Source organism: Micromys minutus, assembly GCF_963924665.1.
Source record: "Micromys minutus genome assembly, chromosome: X".
Taxonomy (NCBI): Eukaryota; Metazoa; Chordata; class Mammalia; order Rodentia; family Muridae; genus Micromys; species Micromys minutus.
Window position 1 is genome coordinate 923034 of NC_137970.1, and position 23771 is coordinate 946804.

Genomic DNA, 23771 nt, shown 5'->3' on the forward strand with positions numbered 1-23771 from the left:
TGCTTAGAGCTTTGTAGCATGGTAACAGGGAGACATGATGCTGGAGAAATAGCTGATAGCTCACATCATATGCACAAGCAAGAGGAGTGAGTCAGAAAAAGCAAAATTGGAATTAAAACCTTGAAAACCTCAAAATCCATCTCCAAAATCACACCATTTTATTTAAATTAATTTTATTAGATATTCTCTGTATTTACATTTCAAATATTATTCCCTTCCACCTCACTCCTATCCCTTCTCCCCCTCAACTTACTTCTATGAAGGTGCTCCCTCTCCCAACCATCCTCTCCACCTCAGTGCCTTGACATTCCCCTACACTGGGAAAACACACCTTCACTAAACCAAAGGCCTCTCCTCCCATTGATGCCAGACAATGCTATCCTCTGCTGCATATGCAACTGGGTCTCTCTATGTGTATTCATTGGTTGGTGTTTTTGTCCCTGGGAGTTCTGGAGGGTTGGGTTGATTGAAATTTTGTTCTTCCCATGGAGTTGCAAACCCTTTCAGCTTCTTCAGTCCTTTGTCTAGCTCCAAAGTGGTTGTATTAGCTTGCAACCCCACCGACAGTGGAAAAATGTTCCTCTTACTCCACATCCTCGCCAGCATCTACTATCACCTGAGTTTTGGATCTCAGCCATTCTGACTAGTGTGAGGGGGAAACTCAGAGCTGTTTTGATTTGCATTTCCCTGATGACTTGGGATGTTGAACATTTCTTTTTTTTTTTTAATTGAACAACTTTATTTTAAACAGAGATAAATATACAAATTTTAAAAGCATTTTTGCATAAAAGTATATGAATACATTTTTGTTAGTACTTATTTTTTTAAAGGTTTGATAGTATGCATTAAAATCTTACTAGCCAGATGTCCTTCAGTAAATGAATGGATACAAAAATTGTGGTATATTTACACAATAGAGTACTACTCAGCTATCAGAAACAATGACTTTATGAAATTCTTAAAAAAATGATCATAGCAGCTCTATTTATAATAGCCAGAAGCTGGAAAGAACCCAGTTGTCCTTCAGAAGATGAATGGATACAAAAATTGTGGTACATTTACACAATGGAATACTACTCAGCCACCAGAAACAATGACTTAACCAAATTCTTAAGAAAATGGCTGCATCTAGAGAATATCATCCTGAGTGAGATAACCCAGTCACAAAAGAACAGACATAATATGCAGTCACTGATAGTGGGATGCTAACCCCAGAGGCTTGCACTCCCCCAGAAACAAGTCACAGACTGTATGAAGTCCAAGAAATAAAGAAAACACACACACACACACACACACACACACATATATATATATATATATATATATATATATATATATATATATATATATATATATATTTACAAAACAAGAAGACTTTGACTATTTCCATGTTGTGTTTTGTTTTGCATGTACTTTACGCTCATGGTAACTATTAGATTTTCAATGCATACTGTCAAGCCCTTGAAAAAAATCAAGTACTGACTAAAAAATATATTCACATAGTTTTATGTAAAAATTATTTTAATATCTGAAAAACAGTACTGTCAAAAATGTATAATTTTAAGCAAAAAATGTTTAAAATCTGTACATTTATCTTTGTTTTGTAAAATAAAGTCGTTTATTTTTAATCTTAAAAAAAAGAAAAAAAAGAAAATGAATGCATCTAGAGAATATTCTGAGTGAGGTAGCCCAGTGACAAAAGAACAGACATAATATGCAGTCACTGATAATTGGATACTAACCCCAGAAAGCACTGAATACCCCAGAAACAACTCACAGACTATATGAAGTTCAAGATAAACAAAGGCCAAAAAAATGACAACTCATTATGTTTAATCTTTACACACCAAGAAAACTTTGACTGATTCCAGGTTACATCTTGTTTTAATGTACTTTATGCTAGAGGAACACTTCTCCACTATTAGTGGGGTTTTAAACTGGTACAACCACTCTGGAAATCAATCAGTTTGGTGGTTCCTCAGAAAATTGGACATAGTACTACCTGAAGACCCAGTTATTCCACTTCTGGGCATATACTCCAGAGATGCTCCAACATACAACAAAGACACATGCACCACAATGTTCATAGCAGCTCTATTTATAATAGCCTGAAGCTGGAATGAACATTTCTTTAGGTGCTTCTTAGCCATTTGGTATTCCTAAATTGAGAATTCTTCTTAAGTTTTTGTATGTATTGAATATTAAACATCTTTCAGATGTAGAATTGGTAAAGATTTTTTTCCCAATCTCTTGGCTGCTGTTTTGTCCTCTTGACAGTGTCCTTTGCTTTACAGAAGCTGTGCAGTTTCATGAGGTCCCAATTGTCAATTCTTTATTTTAGAGCATAAGCCATTGGTGTTCTGTTCAGGAAATTTTCCCTGTGCCTATGTGTTCTAAGCTCTTCCCTACTTTCTGTTCTATTAGTTGCAGTGTACCTGGTTTTATGTGGAGGTCTTTGATTCACTCAGACTTGGGCTTTGTACAAGGAGATAAGAAAGGATCAATTTGCATTCTTCTGCGTGCTGACTGCCAGTTGAACCAGCACCATTTGTTGAAGAGGCTGTCCTTTTTCCATTTAATCTTTTTAGCTCCTTTGTCAAAGATCAAGTGACCATAGGTGTGTGGGTTCATTTAGGTCTTCGATTCTGTTCCATTGATCTATCTTCCTGTCTCTTTACCAATTCCCAACAGTTTTTATCATGATTGATTTGTAATACAACTTAGGTTAGGGACGGAGATTCCACCACTTATCTAAAAGTTTACCCTTTGTAATCTTTTCTAAACAATTCCACCAACTAAGGGCCCAGCATTCAAATTTATAAGCCTGTAGAGGCCATTTTCATCCAAACTATTTCAAACACTAATCTTAAAACACGCTTTTGAAACAAGAATAGCTCCTAATAGCATTGCTGGCGAGCTTACAGTTTATGCATTTATAATATTTTTTTAAGCTTTAAACATGCAAATATCATAGAGTGAACATCACTGAATTATATATGTATATAAGTGAACAACACCTATACTGCATATGATGCCTTATAGTTTACATATTGTTTATATTTCTTTGCTTTTTTTCCCTTCTTATTCACTCACAGGCACTTCGGGGTGAAATTGCACCTCTTAAAGAGAACGTCAATCATGTCAATGACCTTGCACATCAGCTGACCACATTGGGCATTCAGCTCTCACCTTATAACCTCAGTACACTGGAAGATCTGAATACCAGATGGAGGCTTCTGCAGGTAGGCATGCTGTGAGCAATGTTACTCTTTGTTATAGTAAAACGGCATGTATATAAAGAATGTTTATAAGGAAGAATAAAACTTACTCACCTTTCCAGACATGATGTTGAATACTTTTAATTTTAGCATTTGCAAGTTAGATATTCAGGTGAATTTCTGCCCAGCTTCGTCTACATAGTAAGTTCCAGGCTAGTCGGAGCTATATACAAGACTCTGTCTAAAAAGAGTTTTCATTTGATATTCATAGTAACAAGATGTTTTATATTTTCTAATAAGTTTATATCTTACTACACTTAATTTTAAAATGTCCAAAAGCGAGAGTTCAGTATGTCTTGCAATTACATGAAACACAATGGTGAACCTCAGTGGAGGAAGACAATTACTAGCAGATAATTCATTTGTGCTGTTGCTTGGATTCTGACATTTTTCCCTTTGCAATTCTAATTGAAACAAGAGTCAATAGTGTGGTATAAAATTGCCTTTAAAGAACAAGTATTGTGTTATAAATACACACATAGAAGATTTTTTATAAGCTCATAGAGCAAAAATTGGGAATAGGTAGTGTCCCAGGTATTGTTTACTTGCTATGTCCCTTGTACATTTTTTATGAATTCAACAGCCTTTTTATTAGTTTAAAGGGAATATGAATTTTAATACAAATCCATCTATTTTAAGGAAATACATGAAATATTTTCATATCTGGACTTTTTGCGTTTTTATTGGATATTTTATGTATTTCCATAACAAACATTATCCTCTTTTACCAATTGCCCCCTCCCATCACCCCTCCACCTGCTTCTATGAGAATGCTTTCTCTCCCACCCACGTACTCCCTCCTAACCACCCTGGCATTCCCCTACACTGCGGAAATGAACCTTCACAGAACCAAGGGCTTCTATTGAACCATTCTGTACTTAAGACATTCCTCTAAAAGATAATAGAATTCTCTACAATGTTTTTGTTAGACTATGTCCCAATGATAAATATACTAATAAGTTATTGAAACAGAATTTCCTCACAGTCCCCAATATACTATATCTCTTGGTGTTATTATAGTTATTATTTTGATGATAATATATAGGCTTGGGGATCTGAATGTCCATAATGCCATTTCACCTCAGTGGTTGCCAGTACCTTCTTCTCCAACACAGTTACTATAGTGTTAGATGAGCTGATTCACGTAGCTCTTAGAATATCATTTGGCTTACAATAAGAACACCAAAAAAAAAAAAAAAAAAAAAAAAATGGCTGACCCGATAATATATGTTCCCCCTAGAGAGGACCTTTATACCTCCAAACTATAAAACTAGTTTAGCTATAAAATTAAAGACTTTTTTTTCATTTCCAATATCATAGGATATAGATTACAAACTCCTGAGACTAGGAAGAAAACTAGGTTTGAAAGTATTTGGTCTATAATGAAAAAAAATGGTAAACCAGATTACTCTGCTACCAGCAGTCCATTTAAAAGTGTGAAATTGAAACTCCAGTTAAAGAATTGCTTGATCTTTAATAAAAACGAGTTTCAAATTCCAGACCTCTTGAGATCTCATATAATATAATTCTTGCATGATGGATAACCCTAAAATATTAGTATGGCAGATTGTTACCTTGTAGCATTGACTAAAGCCAGATGATATGGTTAAGTGATTCTATACCTCTATATGCCTGTTAGCCCCATGGTAGTTCAGTACTGTTAAAGGCTTATCAGTTTCATCCTTAAAATATTTCTTGATTTAAAGCACAAATAAATAAAATAGTGTGTATCTCAAGGCAACCAATGTCCAAATGTGTTCCATTCACACACTGTCGGAATACATTTTTAATATTCTTGTAAGAGGCTAAGTGTTATATTTGTTTTTTAGAATGTAGTACAAGATTTGTAACAGCTACATGAAATTGTATGGCAGCTCAAATACTACGAATGATAGAAAAAACTCTTAGGAATCAGTGCTGTGTAGTTAAGATGTAGTGGCACACTCATTTAATCCTGGCATCTGAGAGGAGGCACACAGAACCAGAGCTCTGTGCGTTCAAGACCAGTCTTGTATACTTAGTGAGTTTCCAGACAGCCACAGCTACATACTGAGACTGTATAAAAACAAACGAATAATCAAACAAAGAATCAATACTATGTGTGCTTGGGGTATAGGCCAATGATAGAATGCTTACTTAGCAGGTTCCAGGCTTTGGGTTATAGCCACAGCACTACAAATTAATCTTTTATGATCTGTTCTCATTATAAGATTTATTTTATTTGTAAAGCATGGGAAAATATGAATGGTTTAATTATCAAACAAGGAGTTGATTATAAATACATGGAAATATATGAAAGGAGATGGTGGGTTGTAGCAAAAATTGGAGTAGTAGTCATTATTGGGTTAATTTTAACACATCTCAGCTACAATTATTATTTTTAAAATAAAGGAATCCAATTTGTCTAAGGCTACATCTAGTATATTTCTCTGATCCTGTGCCTGGATATCAAGAAGTGATACATGTGACAAAATTTAGTTTAGAACCCATGATGATGTTTCTTCTATTTATATCATAATACAGATGTGGCTTCTTGAAATTACATTAGTTCTTCCACAACTCAAAAACTTTTACTCTGAGGTCACATAGACATAGCCTTCTGATATTAAGCAATTTAATCCGTGTTTGGCTCATGCTTCTCCTACATATAGCAAATTTCATGTTTCTATTTTTTTATGATAACCTTAACTATATGATTAAAATATATTTCTAGCAGAAACCTGATGAGCCCAAGATTTTGGTTTGCATATAACTGAGTCAAGTCAATTAATTACACACTTTATTTAAGTTCACCATAATTCTACAACTTCTGCTATATAATCTCAGCCTGCTATAAATGTGAATCACCACTAAGAAAGGAAACATGGTAAATAAAGAAAACTATATCCATGTTAATACAAGTTCATGGATGTAACCTTTCTGACACATTACTAGAAAACACAGTCTATGTTGATTATTGCCAGGGTACGTGTACCATTCTTGTATTCTTAGGCACAGCATGTCATGCTGATCATTGTTGTGGTTCATAGGTGTCATACCTGAGTAGAACTGGTAGTTTCTTCCCTTATTTGGAAGTTTGTATTACAACTTTTGGTACCATGAAATCTTGTGTGTGGTGGGAGAGTTAGGCAGTTTCAGGTCTGTTCCAGAACAAGTTCTCTGAGTCTTATGTCGAAAACACCTTCTGAGAATGGAAGAAATAAAAGTTTCCTCAGTTAATTATCCAACATTATGTCCACAGCATTGAGATCATACACATATAAGTAGCATTGTAGTGATAGATAAAATTGTGCTTATATATTTATGAAAATATCTATAAATGTGCATCTGTATGTATTTGTGTATGTGTAAAACAACAATTACAAAAAGAGGACATGAAGTTGGAAAGAAAGCAAGATGGAGTGGATTTGGAGAGATTGAAGGGAGGAAAGTGTGAATTATATAATTATTCCAAAATTTCAAAAAAATAAAATCTATTGAAAATAAAATAAAACAGTAGAACATATTTTAAAAACCTAATATTTATATCAAACAATTTTATTTAGTTATGTAATGAATGACTCATTTATAATATGCATATTCTGCATTTAGAAGAATGCAGGTGAAACATAAGAAGCTTGTGATCATCAACATGATGGCAGTATAGATGGGCAAAAGAAAGAATTTAATCACCTTTGGGGCTATGTATTTTGACAAATAGAACACTAAAAACTAGGTTCAAATTTATATTTCTTTTCCTCCAAGTGAGAAAAGTTGAAAAACACAGTTGACATAGTATAAAGGCAGATATAAATGTAAGGAAATAAAATAGTTCTAAATTTGGGGAAAATAATGCAAGAGAAGGAATAAAGTTCCATATGACCTGACTTTACCTTCCTGGATATCAGACTGTCCTGTGTTCAGTTACATGGAAATTCATTTTGCTTCAAAAAGAAAGCTAAACTTACATTTTATCTCTGTATAAGATCAGTGAATATGTTTGAAGCATATAAAATAATAGAACTGACCATGAATAGCACAGCGAGCTCTAGTAATAATTCACCTGTGCATAGAAATGGTGAGTACAAATTTAATTTTATTTTGAAATAAACGTGTAGTGCATAAATAGAAGCACTCAAATAGAAGTACGAGGTAGCAGTTGACTTATTTGAATTGTCTGTTGAATAATTTCTTCCCTCTCAGTGTGAATTGGTACGGCTGTTAAGGCTTAGATCTTTCACAGGTGCTGAAAGTGTTGGTTTATTACATGTGCTCAGATATTTTTTTATAATGGTTGCAGCATTCTGATTATGTATTAGAATTCATAATTATTATAATTCACTTTCACAAGTAAGGAAACTGAGACTTAGAATCATGGCACAGACACAATCACCTCGAGGATAAACTGCCAGGAGATCTCAATCGGGTCTTCAGATCTGTCCAGTCATATTTCCTCCCATAAAATTCCTGTTAAATTTGGGAATAACCAAGCCATACTTTAAATATATTTTGAAGAAGACAGAGTATAAAGTGCTTGAAGTTTTTTCAAATGTGTCCTCTTCTTAAATGATTCAAAAGTACATTAACTTTGAAATCTTCATTTAACAAACCAATGAATAAGCCTAGTTCAGTTTATCCTTAAGAATGACACTTTTTCAAATGTAAAATTTTAAAATAATATATTCTTATTGCCTTTACACCTTAGCAACTACAGTAAAATTCACTCCAAGTCACTTTAATAAGTCAACTTTTAGTCACTGGTTGGTGTTTTAGTCCCTGGGAGCTCAGGCGGGGATGGGTGTTTGGTTAATATTGTTGTTCTTTCCAACTATAACCAATATTTAGTTAACTGCAAATGAATATCAAAACCCAAAGGGCAAGAAAGGTCAAAAAAGAATCTTTCTCAATTTTGAAGTAATTCATTTACATTGAGAAGAGTGGGTATTTTCTTTAGTCATGAAATAAATGGTCTACCATATTGCCGAACTCATGAATAAACCCATATATGACAACAAAAAGATAAAAATATACTCTAGTATAACTAATATGTGCTTTATTGGCCACAAGTCATGATAGAGTGCAAAAGCATTTTAAATTCAATATTATGAAGGCATTTCCTGGTAGAAAATTATCTCAATATGCAAAGAATGCTATCAATGATGCACATTTTAAAAGGTTTGCACACATTTTTCTGACATCATGTATATCTGTTTATTCTCCTCCTGGACACAACCGTAGTCACTTTCTGTCCCCAAATTCTAAGCACTTACATTCTGCATATCCATGTCTGCTTTCATTCTTTCCATTCCCTATATTGAATTAGCTCTGAGTGACCATTTAGAAATCATTTTAATAATCCTATGTGGTACATGGACAACTAACCAAAAAGGCCATACACACACACATACACACACATACACACACACACACACACACACACACACACACACACACACACAATTTTAAGGTTTTCATATAGGTATGTGTTCTTTTTTTACTCCCAGAATAGTCCATTGTCTCTCCATTTCTCCATGCCCTATGTATGCAGGATTACTTGTATGGCTTTTTAAAAAGAAAACTAAAACAACCATTTAAATTTCAAAAATAAAAACCAGTTCAAAATAGTTCAAAAAATGTTTGCTTGATGTTTGGATGTAATGACCCTAGTTCAAATAAATAGATCCTAAAACTTAGACCAAATAGCAATTATATGAAATTCTATAACTCCTAAGACCAGAGAAAAGTTGAAACAAAAACATCCCTAGAAGCTTACCTGGGGGAAGAGAGAGAGAGAGAGAGAGAGAGAGAGAGAGAGAGAGAGAGAGAGAGAGAGAGAGAGAGAGAGACCTTGTCTAAAATAAGATAAGATTAATGTCTGACACCTAAGATTGTCTTCTGAACTCTATATGTGTGTCATGTCACTCATAGATACACATGAACAGCAACAAACATGTATGCATGCACAGATGTTACACACACACATTTTTCAATTTTTATTTTTTATTTTCATACTCAAGATTTTATTCCCCTCCTGGTCCACCCTCCTACTATTCCACATCCCCTAACTCCTCCCTGTGCCCTGTCTCCACAAGGATGTCCCCCATCCCTCACAACCCACCAGACCTCTAAAATTCCTGGGGCCTCCAGTCTCTTAGTCAAACCTTCTCTAACTGAATCCAGACCCAACAGTCCTCTGCTATATATGTGCTGGGGGCCTCATATCACCTGGTGTCTGAGAGATCTTGTGGGTTCCCCTTAATTGAGAATGCTTGTCTTCCTTATAGGGTTGCCCACCTATTGATGTGGAAATAAGCAGAGGACATAATGCTTCCTTCCCTTCAGAATTACTAAAGAATGTTTCTACTGGTATCTACATAGCATATCCTCCTTTGATTTCTTTCTTCAGCAACACCTAAAATATTTTGAGATTAGAACATTGAACTCAATTTGAGGACATTCTCTATGGAAATTTTTGTATCTGTGGTTCTCAAAATTTTGGGAGCATCACTTGGAGGACTGATAAAAACAAATATCTCGGTTGCCTCATCTAAACTTTCTGATTAACTAGAACTTTTTGAGATTCTGTACTTCTTTCTATCAAGGGATGTTGCTGGTGTTGTTCCATGGACCATACTTTGAGAACCATTGTCCTATATTTAGCACATGCAGGTAGTCAAGTTTAAAAAATGAAAAAAAAAAGCATGTCTTCAAAATATTAGACCCCTTGAATATTTAAACTCTAGTTGGAGAAATTAAGCAGAAATGTCAGTTCTATAGAAGTTTCAGTGCCACGGAACCAAGAAGACCAAGCACTTAGCTTCCCTTTGGCTGGAGGAGGAGGGAAAAGGGAAACATGAAGAATGAAGGGAAGTTTTTAATAGATTTCAAGCAACATGCTTAGGTGCTGTATATATTTACTCTCTTTCAAATGATCTTGTCTAAAATATGTTGTCTAAGGGGTAGCACATGAAGCTGTTGGGACCTTGACTTTCTCAAGTCTACATAGACATGTTACCGCATATTATACATTGTTTTCGAGAACTTAGAAAAAATGTAAAATTGCTAAACTGTGTTTTTACTGATTACATATTGAACTGAGACTATTTTACACGTTTAATGAAATTTGTCATCATGAAGCATTTCTCTCATCTCTTCTTTATTATTATCCAAAGTTACCTATTTTACTTGAAGATGGAGTCTCCCTGTCACTTCAAATGGTACAACATAAAGCGTTACATTTGACTTTTAAAATGTGATTATTAGAACATTTAATATTACATATGCAGCATTCACTCTCTTTGCATTGGACAGTACTGGTCTATAAAGTACTTTTCATAACTTTGTGTGAATAGATATTCTAAAGCAAAAGTTTGCACTCCAGCATTCTCAATAAACCAGGCTCAATCACCAGTCTCATGATAATCAAAGAGATAAGAAATGGTGAAAAAGAGAAGATATTTCTCAGTGTGACACTATTGGGAAGAGGATCAAAAATAAGGGAAATGGTGGCCCCAGGCTACCTTCTGGTTTCTGACAGGAATTTTAAGTTTAACTAGAGAACAAAAGTATGCACAGTTAAGCCAGTCTAGTTAAGGTATGGTCCCATCCATCATTACCTTTGCTCTGGTCTGATCTAAAAAGCCCTTATTGCAAAGTTATTTGAAAAATTTCTTGAGGTAATACTTTGCTTGCAAGAGATAATTACACCTGCTTCAGAATGCAGTCTCAACTTCAAAGGGAAGAGAAATCTGTCTTGTGAGGTTCTGTTGTTCCAGGAATCCAAGGTGACTTGGCTGGAACACTTAATCATAGCATATGTAGTCTTTTAAATACGAAATGTCCTCCATAGGCTTTTCAAAATGTGGTTTCAAACTTTGGTAGTGCTGTTGAGAGGTTACTGTGAGGTTTGCCCTTGCCAGAGGAACTATGCCACTGGTTTTAAGAGTTTATAGCCTTCCCGCACTTCCAGTTCACTAACTGTTTTGTATTGGCTTTCGAAGATGTGAATCTTCTTGATCTGGGCATCAGCTGCCATGACCTACCCCCACTAGGAACTCTTCCCTTGGTATCATAAACAAACTCTGCCTTCTGTAAGTTGCCTGGACCATGGTGTTTTCTCACAGCAACAGAAAAGTAACTAATAAAACTTGTCTTCCTGCTTTGAACCAAAAGAAACAAAAAGACACAAAAGGAAAGCACTGGTGCCAGGGGTTTCATCCCTGAATTGTAGTCCTAAGGGCGTAGTCAAGGCTTTCCTGCAAAAGCATCCTCTAATAGTTTGTTTCACTACCAGAGCTCAAACTTACCTGTAGAAATGATAAGAACATCCCCCACCCACCAGCAAAGATTCAGTGTGCCTTCCAAGAACCCCTGTGATTCTTGTTATGTCTCTTAAACTTTGGGGAGATACTATTATTCTGTAACCACAAATACAAAACTGCCTCTCATACTATGAATCATAGGATTTTTCAGAAAAGCACAAAAATGTACAGCATGAGTGTGTAACACATCAAGTGGTGCCTGTATCTGGAATATAAAACTGTCTTCCTCATACACCACTGTTTTATGAAGAAAGCAATTGTATTACATAAATTTTAACCAGAAAAAAAGATGCTTGCTAATACTCCTGTCATGAGCTGGTCCTACTGTCTTTGAGAATGTGAGTGGAAGATTTGCATGGTTAAAAGAAATTGGATTGGATGCTATTTTCCACCCCATCTATCACAATAATATGGGAAAAATGTAACCCTAATACATTCTAAATGATAGGTTGCTTTTTTAAAAAGATGTGGATTGCAGGGGCAAGCCTGGTGCTCCTACTGACAGTTTTCAGAATTTTGAAAGCAAAGGAAATGAAAAGAACAAAGAAGAAGGAAGAAGCTGTTTGTTTTTTGAAAAGGTTAGGTCAGGAAGTATTTGTTGTTATTAGGAGTAGAATGACCCATGACAAAGGGACAATTAAGTTCTAGGGAAACATCTTTTCAGTAAGCAGAGAACAATCCTTTATGCTTGACCTCAACTCTGTTAAAGAAAAAGGCGAAAACCAGGAGAAACTGAACAGAACTTTAAAGAGCTAAAGAAGGGTATAAATCTGAATGTTCAGCAAAGTGGCGCACTGAGGTCAAGGTGCACAGTCAAGCTTCAGAACATTTGTTTTCTAGTGCCTTTACAAGCACTTGCTTTATTCCAGAGAAACGCTGTTGAAATTGCTCAGATAACCTTGAAAGTAGCATGGCACATATGTTCTCAAATCTGCCCTACATGAAGCAAAAGAAGACCTAATTTTTAATATCATTTTCTGTATTTTTAAAAGGTCTTGGGAACAAAAAAAATGAGTGATGTCATAGGAAGCATGATTAAATTATTGAAGTACAAAATGGATAAAAAAAAGACATTGCAATCACAGAAATCTTGATGGAGCTAAAGAGAATTAAAGACATATTATTTCTTCAGGAATTTTGTCTGAACCAGAATCATTATGAAGTGTTAGGATACTTAATGGCTGAGATCTTTATGCATATGATTTAATGAGTAATCTATTTTAATCAAGAATTAAATTTTCCTAATTCTGAAACTAGTGGTTATAGTAATAAGGGGTCCACCATTACTTCAGGTAAAATATGTCCTTATTAAATATGTTTACACTGCAAATTTATTTCCTCACGCATTCATGGTTCAGTTTCCTGATATCTTAAATTCCTTCTTAAAAGTTTTGGGTGTGTGTGTGTACTTCTGAGTATGTGAATTTTCTATAGTGTTATCTGTCCCTTGTTCCATAGCTGGTGTTTGTCCTTGACTGCAATTTCTCAGTGCTTTATTCTTTGTGTTCTTCTCTGTGCAGTCTGACCTTTTGTGCCCTGGAGTTTGACCCCCTGCTGCCCTTTCTTTTGCATTTGTTTGCCCTGCTTGTTTTCCTCCTGGCTTTTCTGATTCCCACTGCCCTGCTGTGTGTGAAACATTCTGCCAGCAGCTGCTCCCAGTTCCCATGCTACGTCATACCCAACATTCAAAGAGCTGCTGTTCTCACATTTCCACCAGCATGACGCCCCCAGTCTCTGCCTCCACTGCACATTCCTGGGGGGAAGGAGAAAGGGCCCCTTTTTCAGGCCAGATGAATAGCTGCATGTTAAAGCCAATTCTGTTGGGAGGATAGAGAGAAACTCACAAAATTCAGAAATGCTATTTTAGATGATAAATGCCACAAAGTAGATTTGCAATGACTGTAGTTTATACTACAGCTTCTGTAATTTCATAAATTCTATAATTCCCTTAAAATAATTATTTGTATGGCACAAATCATCCTGTTGCTTAATGTGTCCATGTAGTAAGGCACTAATGATATCCTTCAGAATACTAATCAAATGAATTAGAAAATTGTTATGATTATATTACAAGTACAACCTTTACGAATATTCACGCTTATTTGACCTATGGATTTTCACATCATAAATTAGAGAAAAGTTGTTGCTGATATAATGCATTGCCTATGAAGCACTCACTGCATGTCACTTTCTATTCTGAGCACCTTTGTTTGTATTCATTTCTCTGTGTCTCACGGTAAGTCCATCATGGATAAATATCAGGTCCGGGGTCACTTAAGTACAGTATACTATCATATCATCTGCAAATAGTGATATTTTGGCTTCTTCCTTTCCAATTTGTATCCCTTTGAACTCTTCTTGCTGTCTGATTGCTCTGGCTAGTACTCTCAATACTGTATTGAATAGGTAGGGAGAAAGTGGGCAGCCTTGCCTATTCCCTGATTTTAGGGGGTATGCTTCAAGTTTCTCACCATGTTGTTTGATGTTGGCTACTGGTTTGCTTTGTATTACTTTTACTGTGTTTAAGTAGGAGCCTTGAATTTCTTATCTTTCCAATACTTTTAACATGAAGAGATGTTGAATTTTTTCAAGTGTTTCTCAGAATCTAGAAAGATGATCATGTGTTTCTTTTCTTTGAGTTTTTTTATATAGTGGATGACATGGATGGATTTCCATATATTGAAACATCCTTGCATTCTTGAAATGAAGCCTACTTGATCATGGTATATGATCGTTTTGATGTGTTCTTGGATTTTTTGCATGAATTTTATTGAATATTTTTGCATCAAAATCCATGAGGGAAATTGGTCAATAGTTCTTTCTTTTTAAGGTCTTCCTGTGGTTTAGGAATGAGTGAGTGTAATTGTGGCTTCAAAGGATGAATTGGGTAGTGTTCCCTCTGCTTATATTTTGTGAACTAGTTTGGAGAGTTTTGGTATCAGGTCTTCTATGAAGGTCAGATAAAATTCTGCACTAAAGCCATCAGGTTATGGGCTTTTTTTGTTTGGGATGCTTTTGATGACTGCTTCTATTTCTTTAGGTATTATAGGATTGTTTCGATGCTTTATCTGATCCTGAATTAACTTTGGTACCTGGTATCTGTCTAAAAAATTATCAGTTTCACCTAGATTTTCTGGTTTGAGTATAGACATTTGTAATAGGATCTAAAGATTTGTAAATTTCCTCCATATATTTTGTTATTTCTACCTTCTCATTTCTGATTTTGTTAATTTGGATACTCTTTCTGCACCCTCTGGTTAGTCTGGCTAACCCTAACCCTAACCCTACCCCTAACCCTAACCCTAACCCTAACCCTAACCCTAACCCTAACACTAACCCTATCCCTAACCCTACCCCTAACCCTAACCCTAACCCTAACCCTAACGCTAACCCTAACCCTAACCCTAACCCTAACCCTAACCCTAACCCTAACCCTAACCCTAATCCTAACCCCAACCCCAACCCCAACCCCAACCCCAACCCCAACCCCAACCCCAACCCCAACCCCAACCCTAACCCTAACCCTAACCCTAACCAACAACCTTAACCTTAACCTTATTAATCCTGTTGATTTCTCAAAGAACCAGCTCTCAGTTTTATTGATTCATTGTATAGTTCTTCTGGTCTCTATTTGGTTGATTTCTGCTATGTGTGTGATTATTTCCTGCCATCTACTCCTCTTGGGTGTTTTTGCTTCTTTTTGTTCTAGACCTTTCAGTTGTGCTGTCAAGTTGTTAGTGTGTGCTTTCTCCAGTTTCTTTTTGGAGGTGCTCAAAGCTGTGAGTTTTCCCCCTAGCACTGCTTTCATTATATCCCATAAGTGTGGGGATGTTGCACCTTCATTTTCATTTAATTTTAAAAAGTCTTTGTTTTTTTTTCTTTATTTCTTTCTTATCCAAATCTCATTGAGTAGAGCATTGTTCAGTTTCCATGTGTATGTGGGCTTTTTGTTGTTTTTGTTGTTATTGAAGTTCAGCCTTAGTCCATGGTGATCTGATAAAATGTATGGGATTATTTCAATCTTCTTATATCTATTGAGGCATGTTTTGTGACTGACTATATGGTCAGTTTTGGAGAAGGTGCCATGAAGTGCTGAGAAGAAGGTATATTCTTTTGTTTTGGGATAAAATATTTTATAGATGTTTGTTAAATCCATTGGTTCATAGTCTCTGTTAGTTTCATTGTGTCTCTGTTCTGTTTCTGCTCCCATGATGTGTTTATTGATGAGAGTGGGATGTTGGAGTCTCCCACTATTATTGTGTGGGGTGCAATATATGCTTTGAGCTTTAGTAGAATTTCTTTTATGAATGTGGGTGCTCTTGTATTTGGAGCATAGATGTTCAGGATTGAGAGGTCATCTTGGTAGATTTTTCCTTTGGTGTGTTAAAAAGTCTCTTTCCTTATCTTTTTTGATGACTCTTGGCTGAAAATCTATTTTATTCAATATTAGGATTGACCCTGACAGTCTTAGCTCAATGCCTATGACTCAAATTGTTGCCACAAATTGTTCCAAGACTACCACACACAAGCTTGTACACACATGCATACATAGTACATACAATTGTACACACATGCATACATAGTACATACATACACAAATAAATATGATGAAAATACTGTTGAATATTGTGAAAAATAGAAAGTTATAGAGAAACATTAGGAATAAAATTATGTTTGGAAAATTTCAGACTCATGTCTACGTGTATTGATTAATTTTTCTCACCAATATCAAAGTAAGTGTAAAAACTTCCAAAAACCATACAACTTTTTTAAAATGACAGATTTATCTTTTACTATCTTGTAAATAAACACTGTCCACTGATGTCCTATACCTTTAATAACAATAATATGTGTGCTTTTACTCACACCACACAAACACACACAGACACACACACAAGTGTGGACAATATTTTGCTACAATCTGAAGAAAAATACATATATACCTTTCCCTTTGCTTGTTATAATAATCTTCTGGAAGTAAACTTTATATATTAACATTGAGAGTCTAGAATTTAATAGCCTGATATATGTATGGATCAAAAAACCATTACAATTATCATGTTCAAATTATGGGATGTGTGTGTGTGTGTGTGTGTGTGTGTGTGTGTGTGTGTGTGTAAACCCTTTACTCCACATTTCCTTATGCCTATAGAATAGTTCATTTCTTAGATTCTTCTCTGTATTCCAGATAACTCCTAATAAATTTTCTAGGTTTCCAAATTAATTTATGTGTCCTAGTTTCATTTGAATGCAATATCACCATACATTTTAGAATTTCCTTTCAGCCAGCATAATGAATCATGTATTTCATTCTGCATGTTCCATATATCAACAGTTACATACCTTTTAATGCTGCATAATAATCCCTCCCTGGTATGGTCTTCACACCTGTTTCTCTTTTATTTTGGTTTGTTTTTTGTTGTTGTTTGTTAGTTTGGTTTTTTTTTTTTTTTTTTTGTCTTTTCTGGTACTGTTTAGTAGATTTTGGGATTGTTTCTAGATTAAGGCTTGTCCTAATTGCTTTCTACTCTGCTATGACAAAATTTCTAAGAAAATCCACTTGAGCAAGGAGGAGTTATTTTGGCTCACAGTCTGACATGAGAGGGGTGGTAAGAAGAGTGTGAGGGGGGCTGATCACTGTGTAGTTGGTAACCTTCAGGAAGCAGATGAATGCTGGTGACCACTTAATGCCCATGACCCCTTTTTATTTAGTCCACAATAAAAGTCCATGAAATTTTGGCACTTTGAAAATTGGTCTTCCTTCCTCTGTTTCCTTTGGAAAAGCTATGATATGCACAGTCAGAGTGTAGGTGATTACAAATGCAGACAATTTAACAATGAATGTTACCTATCATAGGACCATTACAAGTAAGGTTGAAATGGGTATTTCCTGTGCAGGCTTTGTTATACACAAATACTCCATTGCTACTCTTGGAAAAATGCCTGTAAGAACTGAAATAAAATATACACCATATATATAAAGATAGATAGATAGATAGATAGATAGATAGATAGATAGATAGATAGGTAGATAGATAGATAGGGAAATATCTCCATAGGAAACCAGAAAACTGTTTTCTCCCTTAAAAAATTATATGATTCACTACAGTTTCTATTCCTCTGTGTCATACCTCCAACTGTAATATGGTCAATCTTTTGAATTGTACACATTGTTGTGCCACAGACTACACACACACACACACACACACAGAGAGAGAGAGAGAGAGAGAGAGAGAGAGAGAGAGAGAGAGAGAGAGAGAGAGAGAGAGAGAGAGACAGACAGACAGACAGACAGATAGACAGACAGACAGACAGACAGACAAAGAGACAGACAGAAACAGAGATGCAGAAATAGAGACAGAGACAGGGAGAGAAAGGAGAACATGCACCTACTCATCCCAGAGGAGTCCAAAACACACAAAAACAGTAATTGCCAGTGTCCAGATTGCTGAACACCTTAGTTTTTTTTAATTGGGGTTAGTAAGAGAACTGTGGGTGAAAAGAAACAATAACAACATATCGGCTGTATCACCAGAAAGCCCACATGAGCATGGTTAACAGTGACTGGCTAAAACTGCAGCCCCCAGCTCTCTACACGTCTTGTATGAAGCTCAACAGCCTCAACATATCTGTCTGGGTTTTGGGTGGTCACAGTCTTTGCTTCCACCAATTGTTTTGACTTGCTTTTATACCATAGGTAAGAGGCTCTCAACAATCCTTCAGCTTCTATTCTTCCCAAATGGGAGGGCCATTTAAGTTACTTTCTGTTTACCACCTGAATTTGCTGAGCTTTTCCCCACTTCCTAACGAAAATGTGACAATTCAGAGGAACATGCCATAGAATATTTACTAATTTTCTAGTGTTATCTCATTGAGATTTAAACAGGCACTTCTTTGGTGACTGATTAGATATAGTCATTCCAACTTTCTTCAGACTGGTTTGCTATAATTTTTTTCACCTTTCTATTTCTTACCATTTTGTGTCTTTATAATTGATGTGCACATATTTCAGGCTACAAATAATTAAAGATTGCTTTAAAATCTTATTTGACGATCTTTTAATTGAATATATTTAATATATTATTATATTTATATTTTTATTTTTTATTGATATTGTCAGACATAAATCACCCTTCCATCAAGCTGGAAGTTTGCTCCTTCTCCCATCTGTTCTTGGTTTACTCGTACATCCTTTTCTGGCTTTTAAAACATAAAGTGCTTTCTGTGGATACATTCTACACCTTCTGTTGAAGTATTAGTACTAGCTGTTTGTTTTGCTGGTTTAATTCTTGCTTTCAGGTTCATAGGAGACTTCATTAGCTTGTCTTCATACATCTTTGAGTAATACCAGACCTCTGTTTTAGTGAAAGCTGGCTGTTTTGCCAATTTGTTTTGTTGTTTTAAGCTTATGCTATACATCTTTAGCTTATCACCATGTGTTTTCAAGTAATATTAGACCTCTTTATATATAGTATAAGAATCTTACACTATGTTTCCATTTCACTCTTGGCATAGTATGTACTATTGTTTTATTTCTAGATTTCAAGATATAGTAGGATTAGATTAGCTTTCATTCTAGATATAACTACTTTTGGTAGGTGAACAAGATCTATGTTTGTCTACCCAATGCACGTGAATCATAAAATTTCCAAACTGGCTGATGGGTATGGCTATTTCTCTCTGCCTCTTATGAGTGCTGGATAATTTTGTCCCTGATCTTTTCTACTGATTTCTACAAGATGCAATAGTTTCTTTATAATTCTACAAAAAACTCCAGAGATATTCTCTCTCCCTCCCTCTTTTCTTCCCCCTCTTCATTTTCATAGTCTTTCTAAAACGTCATTTTTCATTAATTTATTAATTTAATCATTTTACATCATGATCACAGCACCTCTCTTCTTCTCTCCTTCTAGCTTTACAAACCCTTCCATTGATACTCCTCCCTAAGACAACCAGTCCCAGCAATACTACACAATTCCTCTCCCACTGAAGTCTAACCAGGCAGTTCATGTAGGGGAAGGGGATCCAATGCCAAGCAACACAGAAATAGCCCCTGCTCCAATTATTAGGATTGTAGATATATAATGTAAATGTATAGGGGCCTAGGTCCAACCCACATGCCCTTTGGTTGGTGGTTCAGTCTTCGTGAGCCCCCATGGACCTAGGTTAGTTGACTCTCCAGGTCTTCTTGTGGTGTCTTTGACCCTTCTAGTTTATTCAATTCTGGCCTGAATTCTTCCACAAGATTCTCCATTTTCTGCCTGATATTCAGTTGTGAATCTCTGCATCTGCTAAAAGATCATTTTTATATAGTCTGCCAGAATCCTGCTGAGTTTTTCTTCTTGTGCTCTGGCTTAGAGACTAATTTTACTTTTAATTTTTAAATTTTATTTTTATTTCATGTACATTGGTATTTTGATTGCATGTATGTCTGTATAAGAGTGTTAGATCATCTAGAAATGAGGTTACAGACAGTTGTGAGCTGTCATGTGGGTACTGGAAATTGAACCTCAGTCCTCTAGAAAAGTGGCCTGTGCTCTTAGCTACTGAGGCATCTCTCCAGTACTATAAATTCTTATAGCAAGAAGGTTTAAAAAAAAGTATAGGGCATGAGGCTAAAGAGGAGGACCCAGGTTTAATTCCTAGCAACCACATGGCAGCTTACAACTGTCTGTAACTCCTCTTCTAGGGCACATGATGCCTGCACACAGCGATACATACAGTCAAAAATGTATATAAAATAAGAAAATATGTAAAACTCACCTGTGACTTGCCTTCCATGGATCTCATCCATTGTCCTACAATCTATAATTATACATGTTTTATCTGTATGTTGATCATTTTAGAACACAGCGTAAACTGGTTGTTATCATTGCATCTTGTTTGGTAGCAGAAGTGCTAAATTAGTTTTTGAAGCATTTGTGTTTCTTTTCCTTGATCTGGAGATGACATGTGAAGAATGTTATAGGAAAATAGATAATTGGGTTTCATGTACAGTCTTCCAGACGCAGAGTAAGTATAACTCACTTGATGGCATCCACACACTGCTTTTCTTTGATAGTAATGATAGGTGATTGCCTTCTGTTAATTCTATTATATGTTTTGCCAAGGAAAATTTAGGACTTTGCTTTTGCAGTCAAGCTGGATAAGCTTTAGGCCCTAATGTGTATGGAAAAACATCTGGTAGAGACCTACAGCCAAATTTCTGGAGAAAGTCACTCCAAGTGTAAGATAGCCAGCCAACAGTTCATCTGCTGAGTCTGTTTTTAAAAGAAAAAAAATGAATCAATGTATTTCACTACTTTAAACTATTCATTTGGAAATAATAATTCAAAATATAATAAATATATTGTTCTTACATTTATACATTAATGTTAAGTTGTTTAGAAATTCTATTCAGGTGTCTAGGGATAGTTCAATGTTAAGAATACTTGTTAAAACAGGAAGATCTGAGTTTGAATCTATAATGTCCATGTGAAAGCCAAAAAAGACTCTGCATGCCTGCAATCCCAGCAGTGGGAGACAGAGACAAGTGCATCACGGGATCTCACTAGTCAGCTAGCCTAGCAAAAGTGGGAAGCTTCAAGTTCAGTGAAAGACTCTATCTCAGAGAAATAAAGGAGACAGTGATAGAGGGAGGTCTCAAATGTCTTTATCTGGCCTCTGCAGCAATAAGTACAGGTCCACATATCTATATGCGCACAGGTGAGCACCGCACACAAACACGCTCACACTCACAATTCTGCTCAGTTACATGTCAAAAGGCATTCATTAATAGCCTCTGTTTCATTTTAGGAAAGACTGGCTATTGTCACAAATCCATTCAGAAAAAAATTAATTCTGAGGTGACAAATCTAACTCTCGGCTTTATCATGATACCACCTAAAAAGCTCTAGTTTATGTAGCTAATTATGATCCAGTTGGGGGACCCACACGAAAACCAAGCTGCTCACCCGCTACATATGCACAGTGGTCCTAGGTTTAGCTGTGCTCCGGTTTTGGTGGGTGATTCAGTCTCTGGGAGCCTCCAAGTATCCAGATAAGTTAATTCTGTTGGTCTTCCTATGGAGTCCCTAACCTCTTTGGGTCTCTCAACTCTTCTATAATACTCGCTGAGCTCCATCTAATGTTTGACTGTGGATCTCAGCATCTGTTTAGGTCATCTGTTGGGTGGAGCTTTTCAAACGAGAGTTGTGCTAGGTCCCTGTCTACAAGCATGGCAGAGTGCCATTAATATTATTAGGGTTTAGTTCGTGCCCACAGTCCCCAAAGGTAGTCATTGCTTGGCCATTCCCTCAGCTTCTGCTCTATCTTTGTCCCTGCACATCTTGTAGACAGGATATATTTTGAGTCAAAAGTTTTGTAGATGGGTTGCAGTCCTCATCCCTCCACTGGGAGTCCTGCCTGGCTACAGGAGGTGGCCACTTCAATATTCAAATCTCCCACTGCTAGGAGTCTCATCTAGAGTTGTCCCATAGATCCTCTGGGGCCGACACCCTTCCCAGGTCTCTGGCATGTCCTAGAGATCCTGGCTCCCAACTGTTATTAATCTCCCTGCTCTTCTTACACCCCAGTTCCCCTTCCGATTCCCTCTTTCATGGCTGTTCTGATACATTCCTATAGGATTTTCTGAAGGACGCTGAGGTAGGAGGATCATGAGTTTGAAGCTAGCCTGTGACACAAACATCTTAAAGAGGGAAATACTTGATTCGTGCTAATGATTTCAGTTATTTCAATCCCTGGTACTTGGCTCTATTTTGAGACCTGTGTGTAAGGCTGAAAATCATGTTGTAGGAAGATGTTGATTAATTTAAAGCAAAGAGAAATCATAAAAGGGGTGTACCTATATAATTCAGGGCAATATCCAACCACCAGGGACACTCTTAGTCACCTGTTCTCTGGAGGTAACCCTCACTTTTCACCTTTCATTATCTCTGACTAATGCTTTCATATTATGGATCCATCAAAGGATTAGTGTATCCATCAAAGTAGATGTCCCTCCCCCATCTAATCATCGAATCATCTCTGGAAATCTTTCAAGGCCACACACAGAGATATGCTTGACTACTTTCCTAAGTATTTCTCAGTCTAGTCAAATTGACAAGATTAACTATCCACAGCAGATGAGAAAAAATGTCTTGGATATCCACTTCAATTAAAACATCAGACCATTCTTGCTTCAGCTATACCCTTTTTATTTTCTTTTTCTGTTATTTTCCTTTTCTTTTTATTTATCTTAGATAATTAGCATTTGTTGTGCTCTTTTTATTACCAGTTTCTCGTTGCTGAAAAATGAGCTTTGTAAGATTAAAGTAGTTGTTTGTCTTATCACAATATACCTAAGGACAGATCTTTAGCTTAAAAATATTTTTGTGAATGTATGAGTGAATGAACCAGCACTTTCAGTGGCCACTATATGTTTGATGAAATCACCTGAAGATGGTAGAGTCAAAAGATGGCAAGAAACTCAGCCTCAATGATAGTACTGTTTCTGAATTTCCTGGACCTGAATCAGCCTTGCTTCCACAAGACTTGACTGTTTAAACCATTTCATATTGGAATCATATTTCCTACCAAGGAGAAATCACCGTGACTATACGGCACATGATCCCTTAGATCAGAATTTCTGGTTCATGACATCTTTGTAGGGAGTCAAAAGACCCTTTCTTTGGGGGTCATCTAGGACCATCAGAAAATGTAGATATTCACACTACAATTTATATCAGTAGCAAAATTACCGTTATGAAGTAGGAACAAAAATAATCTTATGATGTGGCTTTACCACAACATGAGGACCTGTATAAAAGAGTGACAGCTTTAGGAAGGTTGAGAACCACTGCTTTAGATCATTTTTATTAAAACCAATAAGACTCAGGCTTGATGGTATCAGAGACCAAATCCAAGTTTTGGGACAATGAAACTTCTTCAAAAGCATCCTTTCCTTTGTGCACTAAGGCTTTTTTACTTGGTATCCATGTCTGGAGAATCAACCAATTTCTTATAGATGACATGACTTACAATACAGATTTTTTTCTGAGTACTCTTTACAAATGCTGCCCAACTGTCTTACTTTTCCATCAGTGTAATCAAAATACAATGAATAGTGTGTGGGGAGGGGGTGTTTTCTCTTACAGTTTTAGAAATGTCAGTCCATCAAGCAGGGAAAACATGGGAAACAGCTTAGCCCATGCCA

General features: G+C 36.1%; 1 protein-coding gene across 5 annotated transcripts in view; it reads left to right on the forward strand.

Annotated features, from left to right (window-relative positions):
- DMD (dystrophin) overlaps window positions 1–23771 on the forward strand; it is a 1259848-nt gene that overhangs the window by 888990 nt on the left and 347087 nt on the right. For all 5 annotated transcript variants that reach the window (XM_080910294.1, XM_080910293.1, XM_080910296.1 and 2 more), the window contains one exon: window positions 3096–3242. In XM_080910294.1, coding sequence (XP_080766420.1) covers window positions 3096–3242 — 147 coding nt within the window. The remainder of the gene's footprint in view (window positions 1–3095; window positions 3243–23771) is intronic.